Source organism: Perkinsus marinus (genome assembly GCF_000006405.1).
Source record: "Perkinsus marinus ATCC 50983 genomic scaffold scf_1104296953800, whole genome shotgun sequence".
Taxonomy (NCBI): Eukaryota; Perkinsozoa; order Perkinsida; family Perkinsidae; genus Perkinsus; species Perkinsus marinus.
In genome coordinates this window covers 32541-43171 of record NW_003208364.1, presented here as the reverse complement: position 1 = coordinate 43171, position 10631 = coordinate 32541, and the positions used below count along the sequence as shown (strand labels likewise).

The 10631-nt window shown below is 48.6% G+C and overlaps 3 protein-coding genes across 3 annotated transcripts; all 3 read left to right on the top strand.

Moving 5' to 3' along the window:
- Nucleotides 1-4944: 4944 nt before the first annotated feature.
- On the top strand, nucleotides 4945-5419 carry Pmar_PMAR014860 (hypothetical protein; the record flags this gene model as incomplete). Its single annotated transcript, XM_002776234.1, has 2 exons — nucleotides 4945-5290; nucleotides 5391-5419. The coding sequence occupies 2 exons, from the start codon at nucleotides 4945-4947 to the stop codon at nucleotides 5417-5419; spliced, it is 375 nt and encodes a 124-aa protein (XP_002776280.1).
- Nucleotides 5420-8661: 3242 nt separating this feature from the next.
- Pmar_PMAR014859 (hypothetical protein) lies at nucleotides 8662-8823 on the top strand (the record flags this gene model as incomplete). The annotated part of the gene is made up of 1 exon (XM_002776233.1): nucleotides 8662-8823. A coding segment is annotated over one exon (162 nt), but the record flags the coding sequence as incomplete, so codon positions are not given.
- A 90-nt stretch (nucleotides 8824-8913) lies between these two features.
- Nucleotides 8914-10065, top strand: Pmar_PMAR014858 (Pol polyprotein, putative; the record flags this gene model as incomplete). The annotated part of the gene is made up of 1 exon (XM_002776232.1): nucleotides 8914-10065. One exon carries the CDS (start codon nucleotides 8914-8916, stop codon nucleotides 10063-10065), a length of 1152 nt encoding a protein of 383 aa, XP_002776278.1.
- Between the last annotated feature and the right edge of the window lie 566 nt (nucleotides 10066-10631).

Genomic DNA, 10631 nt, shown 5'->3' with positions numbered 1-10631 from the left:
TTCATCTCACAGCATTCCGACACGTAGAATCTCGCTGAATCCTGCGAGTGCCACACAGACGGCCACCACGAATAGAATGATGATTACGCTGAGGAGGGCCGCTGTGATTATACTGCCTGAGACAATGGGGTTATAACAAGAGTATCGTATTGGCATCGTAGGATGTGAGATTCCCTTACTTGTCGAGTGGAGGACATTGCGAATGAGCGGCTGTACATTCTCTTGATGTTGCTTGACCATCGTTGGTATCAGAATAGGTGATTGGGAGTGAGGGAAATATCCCTGCAATTTCCGCAACTTTGATTTTCCTCGTACAATCTCTGGCCCATGAGCACTCGAGTGGTCGTGACGTTTTCCATATTGATGCTGCAAATCTTGAGGATCTTACTCTCACTCGCAATCCCTCAACGTCACGCTGTTCAGTTATCAGACGATTACTTGCTCGGACTATCCACTAGCTATTTGGAACCGTCGTTTGCAGGGTGACCCTGGGAGTCACCCGGCGGCACCCCGGCGGGCAGCTGCGACGACACTGCCAGGACGACCCTGCCAGGGTCGTCGCTACTTCCAATTCTCGTGTCGGTTGCGTCTGGACCACGAACAGGCACAAGATGGTTGGAGATGGCTGTTCGATGTAGGCCTTTACTGGAGAGTTGGTGCAGCTGCAGCTAAGTTGAGATTTCTTGAAATCTCGAGTTAGCCAACATCAGTACTAGATGTTGGCTGCCATAGCTGTGCCAACTTCTGCTCAGCAGGCATCTAGGTCATCTCATGCTTATCTATCAGCCAGTGGTGGAGATCGGCTCACATCTATGAGCTGGCAATTCAGCCGGTTGTTTGGCTACTCGGCTGGGGCTTGGAGTCACAGAGGGACTGAGTGTAGATCGGTTGCAAATAATTGGAAGACTCTCGATGACCATCTTGACGGAGAGGCCGAGTCCGATTGAGCCACCTACTGAGTTGAGCTGCGGCGTTCCGGCGCCGGCCACGAGACCGAAAGTTGCGGTGGAACGGAAACGGATAGCCTCAGTTGCGACTGTGAACAATGATCGAGTTCAAGGGGTTGCCGACAGATAGAGTTTGATGGTTGAGCTCCCACCGCTTGGAGTAACATGTGCGAAGTGCCGTGAACGTAGTTTGAGTAGAAGGCATAGGAGAAGTTGGAGGCGTAGTGACAGGCCACTATGGGGATACGAGTCACCGGCGTCGCCAAACGAGACGTTTGGCATAACGCGAAGTATGAATCAGCTGCGAAGGAATATCGACAACTACTCCCGACACGTCATAGAACACGACAGGACAACCTCTAAAAGGACTATATTTTATAGTCTATGAGCTTCCCCCATAAGAAGCATAATGAAAATAATGTGGAGCAGACTTCATTTTATAGTCCACATAGTGGATTCCACAACTTCCATCGGCAGAACCTGATGAATTTTATACTGCCGATCTGGATGGCGTATACAGGATGGCGGTATCACATAGTATAACCGTGGTGACAGAGTTCATAGCTGACATGATAATATGATCAAAAAATTCATCTGATATCGCGAGCAGGACACATGCTTCGTATTGGCAAGTTAACAAGGTCACAACGAGAACCACCAGTTACAGAAGCAAATAGAGGAGCCTCACGTGTTGCAACAATTTTCGCATCTAAGGCCACAGATGAAATCGTATTGCGAACAGATATGCATCCCGATGTAAGGATCCGTGTTCCTCAAGCAGTTCGTGCACCCATAGCAGTGATCTGGTTCCCGTGAAAGGTCTAACTCGTCCGGCCCAAGCCAACCATCATCGTCTAAACCGCGGTTGATAGCATCGTTGATAAGACCGTTAATAACAGCGAAGATGAGCATGAGAGATAGGACAAAGGAGGGCATGATGTTAGTTTGAAGTAGTTGGTACCACAACGCTGCAGTGTGGGAAGTGAGGTGGTTCGTCACTGTGGTATCTCACGGGAATAGCGCTTCCGAAATCGATCGTGCCGCCAGAGGACGTCTGTCTCTACTCCATCGATCCAACAAAGGATTGAACGATTGAGTCCCAATTGGGGCCTCAATTTAAAGAGAGTGCTCACGACGTGCACTGCCACGTAATTGAAGAGTTTGCTCATGGAATGCTTAGGTCGTGATATAGAAGCCCGAGCGCTCAACCACCACATCCTCATTGTCGAGGGGACACATCGCATTAGCATGTGAGAGTTAGCTCACAGGTGAGATTCACCAAAACATTGCATTGCGTCGCGATTGCAACGAAATCGCTCGTTCTCGAGCAAGCCAAGCCATTACTTCGAGGGCGGTATGTTTGAAGACTTCAAATTGAAGTCGAATAAGCTACTCGAAGACTTCGAGTCGAAGTTGATGAACTCCATTTAATGAAGTCATCGAGTACAGTCAAGCTGAGCATTTGTAATACTAAGACAGTCTCTGCCTCCGTCAGAGACTTACCGATATGGCCGTGGATCTGTGAGACATCAATGCTGTGATAAAGCATTACAGCACAGTCCCAAATGACGACTAACTCTACAACTAGTCATATACGACGTGTACATAAAGAATACGTACCCTACGTGGAACATATCGCACAAGAATGATACGCCATTGCTTTACAGTGTGGAGCATTCGTTACGCATATACACGAGGTGCGACTCCAGTTCCGACACCTCATGGTCTGATGCTACAAATGGCCTTGGCGGATACTCAACCAGGTAGTACCTGGCAGGTACCAATGTCTCTCAATGCTTGAGCACAATAGTACGTGATGTGGCCCACGAGTCGTGGGCCACGACCGAATAGTACGATCGCAATGTGGACTCCACTGTGGAGTCTTCACACTCAAGCACGCAAGCACAAGAGACAACCTCTCTTTCAACTGCTAGGAAATATTCTATGACTCATAGACTATGAGCATAGGCGTCGCATTCTCGGCATCGTCGATGCTAGGATACCCGCACTCACACGGATACACGCATCCTCGCTACTAGCGAGGGAGGTTTATCTAGCGAGTCGCTAGAGATACCAACCCGCTACTTTACTTTCCGTCACACTATACATCCAACACCTTCCTCCATGAATTCTCTTCACGAGTCCGACGAGCGCCAGGCGATTGTCCACATCGTTGGAATGGACATCGTCGATGACCGTGGGAGGTACGAAAGCTTCTTTGTTCCTCTGGACCAAGTTTTTGGTGATATTGCCAACGGCGAGATTGTCAGGATTACAGACAGAAGGGGCGACTTGAGGACCGTAGTAGTGCTCTTCGTCGCTTTTGTCGGTTACAGCGATGAGATCGACTATGATGATCACGGTATAGCTGCTCTGAATCGTGCGTCTGGAATATTGTGGGATAGAACGTTCTACGTCGCACCTCCTGGTTGGGAGCGGTTATGGACCGGAGTTGCAGAGATAGATGGCCACTATGTTCCTACCTATTTCGTCTTGATGACAAGGCGGACGCAGCAAGAGTACGAACGAGCACTACTGCAAATTCGTACCGACCTTGGTCAACGTCAACTCTTCCACATTGTTAGCACATTGTATTACATAGCGAACTATGAAATTGCGATGCGAAATGCATTAGTATCAATGTGGGAGATTGGTGAAGAGCAGCTTAGAGGATGTCTATGGCATCTTGGTCGCTGTTGGGTCCGTAATATGCGAGATGAATTGGCGGCTGAATACCGAGCCCCCAGGCACTTGAGAACGGATAAAGGACGGTGGACCACCGTCGGTGGTTACATCGAATATGCGGGATTGCGTGCCTACCTGTCGACGACTGTCTTGCGGCCTGGCAGCGCCTACAGCAGACCGCGCCGCAAGCTGCTGACATAGAGCGTTTTATAGCCTACATGGAAGCCAACAATGTAGGTCCCAACGCCGTATTCCCGCCTTTCCAATGGTGTGCCGAGCCGTCCATTGATGCAACCCAGCGTACCACAAGCCCTGTGGACTCCACAGTGTGGAGGGACTACACAGTGATCTCAACCATAGCTTCACAACTGCTCATCCTCCCGTCAAGGGGTTCTGCGAGAAGCTCAAGATTGTTCAATCAAAAGCCGACACTCGTTTGAACTCTGTGATGGATGGAACTCCACCTCGTGAGTCCAGGAGCGAAGAACAGCGCAGGTTGCATCACTACCAGGACTACCGGGCTGGTAGGATAAACTTGGATACCTACTTGGAACGCATAAGCGAACTAAGTGGAATCCGAGTGAGAGATCTATAGCACCTTGCTGACCGTGCAGTTTCTGAAGTTTCTATAGATTGGTCAACCGTGTCTGGTTGTTAATTAGATTAGTGAGTTTTGCCTAGGATGGGCCCTTTCCGCCAGAAAGTTTCCGGGGCCAGTTGAGAATCTCAACTGTCTCCGGAAACTTGAGATTTGTCGAGAGTGCCAAGTCGTAGATAGTTGTAAGTAGATTTCTGAGTGTTGAAAACGATTGCTCAGCCGTTAACAACGGTGCTAAGTTGACGTTGGCGAGAAAAGTGTGGTGTAACAAGTGCGCACTTGTCCGAGTTCGGCACCATTGCTGAGTTGCTGAGAAGTGAACCACCCTGTGGGGAGTCCCCACAAGTCCCACATAAGTGGGGCAGTCCCACTGGGACTCCCTGGGAGTCACTCCCACATTGGAGTCCCACATATGTGCCTGCCCGGCAAGACTCATATATAGATTAGCATGGCGAGCGCTGTTGACATTAACAAATTGGTAATTCCATGTCTCATGCTCTTGTTATAAGCTGATATTGTTAACCTACAACCTATCCTTTGGTTATGTCAAGTCCTAAACATTATACAGACGAGTCCGATGGGAAGCTAGAACATGGTGCATCATCCGAGTTTAATTTTCTGAACTCGGTTTTGCTTACATCGTGCCCGACGTCTGATGACGACCAATACGATGAAAAAGCCCTCCGTAAACTTGGGAATCCCTCTGATATTCTTATGGTTTTGTTGGGTTTTGGTCAGTTTAGGCCTTATGGACAGGCCACTGGTCTACGGTTGGTTACTCCTGGTGGTAAAGCTCTCTATTCTTTTGGTGCCTTCTGTTCGAAATGGGATCTTCACAAGGTGAATTCCGACGACTGGAATGAGGGCCACTGGATAAAGATCATGAACTGCATCCAAATGGCCCGCCTATCGAGCCCTCTGGCGATGATACTCTTGGGCTATCTAGCCCCCAAAAGAGTCGGCCTCATCGTTCAAGAAGCTGCACTCGCCAACGCCAAGAATCTCACGGCATGGCGAAATATCCGAGTGGAGAATACCACAGACCCGAAGGCTCAGAAGCGTATACAGGATGAGGTTGGATCTTGGATGAAGACTTGCAACGATACTCTCGCCAAGATACGAGCCAAAATAACCTCTAAGTTCGAACCCCAAGATACCAGTGATTTGCTGCGTCGATGGTGTATATTAACCCCACGACTAAAACAACCTTGGTCATCTTTCCTAGCCCAAGAACATCTTCTGCACTCTCAAATCGAGGGCGTCCAACTCTCTGGTACCGCATGGAAAATACGTCGTGATAAGCTCATCTACTGTTTGGGAAGATATCAGTACTTCTCTGTCGAGATAACTCGAGCAGATGAGTTTCCGGCCCTGAGAGAGACGAGAAACCTCGACGAGTTCAACAACCGCCTGGACGAGCTCGCAGAAAAACATGCGCCTACCACTTTGGATACCCTTCTCGGCTTACCATCTGAGAAGCAGACAAAAAAGGAGGGGATGTATATGAAAACAAAGTCCTTCAAAAAGTGGCCCGAAGATAGTGAGAAGAACCTGAAGAACGGACCAAAAAAAGAGGACCCAAAAACTTCATCAAGCTCAACTCTCCCCTCTACCGCTTCAACGTCGGCAATAAGCCCAACTCTCCCTAAAAAGGAACAATCAGACTCGGATGCCTCGAACAAGGTCTCGAAGACATCAAAGAAACCTGTTAAAGGTACTTGTTTCGAATGTGGACAACAGGGCCACATGAAATATAACTGCCCCAATAAAGTTGAAAGATCCAGCAAATCCGACACGGCCAGCAATAAGTCCAACGACAGTGATGTATCCACAAATAAAGCTACACGCAGTGGGCATACATATGCTTTGGCGGGTACTACCGATATCGGAGACCTCGCGACTGGCAATGTTGATATCATCTGCCCGGATCTTACGTGTCGTACTGTACACGCGGGGTTGGATACCTGTAGCACAGTGAATCTATGTGCAGCTTCTGTATGTAAAGAGCTACAGTCGGAAGTGCAAAAATTGGACCAATACATTACTGTGAATACATTTGGTGGAGACCTATCACTTGACCGACAAGCACGGCTATGCATACTCCAATCTCCAGGAAAAAAAGTTACTACTGAATGCTACGTTCTGGATGATGAGTATATGCCAGCCGGTTTGGATATTTTACTTGGGTATCGAACTATGGCTATGTTGGGATATAAATTGGTAATGCCCAACTCTCAAGAAGAAACACACTTATCACCATACTTATCACCTTCCGAGACTTGCTATAAACTTCAGTCTATCGAAGAGGAAGAAGAAGACAGAGAAGAGATACAGCCTCTTGACGAGATCTTCTTAGCCTATAGCAGACCTACTCCACGTGTCAGTGCAGACTTTTCACGTTCGTACGACGATATGGTAAAATATGGTACCGAATATTTAACATCTCAGTTTCGGGATTGGACCCGAACACAGGGCAATAAATGGTACCAGTTTAGGATAAGGCCGATCGAGCAGGACGAGAGGAAGGACACCCCCAATCAAAGTTTTGTCTATGAATTCGATTGGATTGACCAGAAGTCTAACGACGAACCCAGATCAAGAACCACAAAAAATACATATGATTATGGCTACAACATCTTGGCTAAGATGACAGAAGCACAAAATGTTATTTTTTCTGGAGAAGTCAACAACTACATATCAAAAGGTTGGTGGTGCCCCACGGGATCATCCTCAGAGGACCTCGACAACGCCATTGTTATTTTTCCGGTGCACCAACCCAACCATCCGAGCCACAGTATACGCCCGTGTGCCGATGCTCGGAAAAAGAACGTTGGCTTACCCGTCTGTGGTTACTATGACTTACCTATATCTGACTGTGCTACACTACTGCTCGGAAATCCGTCCCGGAGCTTACAGTTCCGGGATATATCCAAGGCCTTTTATAGGCTCAGGCTCCCCAAACATCGCCGACTGCTTCTAACTGCTAATAAGGTACAGTATGTATCCAATAGAGTCGTGTTCGGGGTCCGATTCGGACCCCTAGCACTTTCGGCTTTCACAAACGCGTTGATACTATCTGTGTATAGTGCGCTCACTGGCGAGCCAACGCCTACTCTTTCCCCAGAGGAAAGACCCCTTCACATCAACGACCTCTGCCTCGTAGTCTACTACGATGATTTTGCCATCAGTACGACAGACGAACGGCTAGGTTGTCTAGTGCGGGACCTACTCAGTTCCATCGGTTCCTGCTGCGGTATTGAATTTCCTGATTCAAAAAGCGACACAATCGCAAAGACCCCAAGCCGCCATTTGGGCCTAGACTGGTGGTTTGATGACACCAACCGACTATGCTGCAATTGTCCGATTCCGGACACCTCTGTTTGGGACCTACATGGACCGCTGACTAAAAGGACACTATTTCGCTTATGCGGAATTGCCCCGGATCCGCTACGACTACATCCAGAACGCAGTCTCATTTTCGATTTGGTGCGTGGTTGGTGTGGCCGATATGGATGCTCTACGGACAAAGCATCATGGGACGAAGTACTTCCCCTCGGCAATGGTGACTATGGCAAAATCCGCAAGCTCTTTTCACAAGCCCAGCAACTCAGCCAAACTTGCAGCCATCGCTCATGGTGTGATACTACTATTATCCGAGGATATAGCGATGCCTGTGAGCAGGGGTATGGTTGGGTTCTACAAGATAATGAAGAAACTACCATACGCGAAAAATCGCGTGCTTTTCCCACAAGATTACGTTGGCATACAAATCGCAAGGAGCTTTTTTCACTCTTGGATATGATACGTGAAATAGTGCGACTTGTCGAACTAGGATTACCTATACGAGAGGTCGAGCTCTACTCAGACAATGTGTCAACGGTAACATGGTGCCAAAAGCATCTCAGCCACTTGAAAGGATACGACCGTCTCGCTGTACGACGACTTGTCGATCAATTCTCTGAAGCGGAAGAAGTCTTACTCAATCGTGGGGTGAAGCTCGTCACTGTATCTCATCTCCCAGGATCTCTCAACCAGCGTGCGGATCATCTGAGCAGGTGGGTTACCAATATTATCATCCCCGAACCTCTTCAACAAGGAAACAAGAAGAACCTCTTCTTTCTGGCCGATAACCAATCTCAGTTCCCTACAGCTGATGTTGAGGATCAGAGCGACGATCTCCCCACCACCAGTCATACCTTGGTGTTGAACGACGAGTTTCTACAGCGCTGCGCTGATGCCTTACCTCGGGACAGCACAAAATGGCGACACCACGAACTCCGACGTCTTCTACTCCAATCATCTGAGAGAACTGCTCGCGAGAATTCGACTCTATGGTGTTTTCTGGCTGAAGACAATCACATCTACTTTGTTGACGCGGACGGCAACAAGCGGCTATATATACCTGATGAGTCCGATAAGCCATGGGAAAAGAAACTGAGAACTGAGCTTCTCGCAAACTCCCATTGGCACCACTCACCAACGACTTCGATGTTGCATCGTCTTCGACAACAGTTCTGGTGGCCTTCTATGAAGAGAGACGCTAGGCGTTTCACAGAGCTATGTATAACCTGTCGGAAGGAGAGACTACGACTCGTACCACTCGGCGGACAGCGACCTAGATCAATAACTCGACGGTTCGAATCTATCACTATCGACTTCCTAGGCCCTCTAACAGGCTTCCACATGGCCTCTACTGACTGGGAAGCCCCAAGCGTCCTAGTGATAGTCGATAACTTCAGTTCTTGGCTAGAATTGGTGCCGGTCCCCACTCAAGACAGTAATTCTGCTATCACTGGTATCCTGTCGTGGTGTCTACGCTACGGGCTCCCACGTACTATCCAATCCGACAGAGGCGGGAGTTTCGTATCCGAGGTCACACGCTCTGTCTTCGAAGCCTTTGGCGTACGAAGCATCGTCGGTGCTGGACACCATCCACAGCCTCAAGGCAGTGCTGAACAATGTGTCGGCGCTGTGAAATCTGGAATTCGCCGTCTACTAGCACATGTGCCTGCTGCCGTTGTTCTGGAGAATCTACAATGGATTGCTCGTATCCACAACGTGTCAGCTCGGTATGGCGAGGACGTAACGCCCGAGGAACTTGTCTATGGTGGAAAGACCCGCGATGCTCTAGACCTCCTCCTCAACGATGTCACAAACGCCTCATCTGTTATAAGTCGAAGTGATTACCTACACGAGTTACGTGATAACTTGGAATCTATTCATGACCATTGGCGTCGGATCATCGCGGAACAACGAGTTTCCGGTCTTGCTGACAGGCTCCGCATCGAGCCGACCGTCGAAGTGGGCGACAGAGTTTGCCGTGTGTTTGTCGATGGATTACACAAAAGGAAGGTCACTGGTCCTTTTACCATTGACTCTATCAACGAAACACATACTATGGCCAAGTTTACTGATGGCGGTGATGCTCCACTTTGGCAACTCTTCACAGTGCCAACCGCCCATCTGTCTAACTCGTACGGTGATTTCGCTCTTCCACAATCCAGAGAGCTTCGACAAATACCACTTGAAGACCTACATACGGGAGATCTGGTTGCTTTCAGAACAATGGATGGAACTGATGACGATACTACTTTCATCGACTTGGCCGAAGTTCTCTATAACAACGTCGTAGATGAGGAAGTCGAGCTACGCCGGCTTCTGGTTGATGATGACGGCAGATGGCATAGACTGACTGCTGACCACTCAAGTGCCGACCCTTTTCCTGTCGATTACGCGGCTATTGTTTGTTGCGGACCTGATGTTAAACTTAATAAGAACGGAAGTATGGCCAAGAGCCTCCGCACCCTCCTTCAGAAGGCCGGTGTCCCTTCTTAATTCTGTCTTCATGTCGTACGATACGACTCGTACCTATTTATTCGTAAGCCTTATCTGTCTAAGACTGGATCCTCATCCAGCCGTAGCTAAGCAACGTTTTACTCTTTTCGCTATCCCTTACTTGTACTTCTATGTACTCTACGAGATACGCCCTTTTTTCCGGGGGGGGCATGTGCCTGCCCGGCAAGACTCATATATAGATTAGCATGGCGAGCGCTGTTGACATTAACAAATTGGTAATTCCATGTCTCATGCTCTTGTTATAAGCTGATATTGTTAACCTACAACCTATCCTTTGGTTATGTCAAGTCCTAAACATTATACAGACGAGTCCGATGGGAAGCTAGAACACATAGTCCCCACTGGGGAGTTCCCAGTGGGGACTATGTGGGCCCCGATTCGGGGCCCCGAAAGTGATGTCTTTGTTCGTGAGATTGCATTCTCTTTTCATAAAAGTGATCTCCAGGTCATTTGATGCTCATTCACCAGCTAGTGGGGGAGATCGGCTCACATCTATGAGCTGGCAATCTAGCCGTTAGTTTGGCTACTCGGCTGGGGCTTGGAAT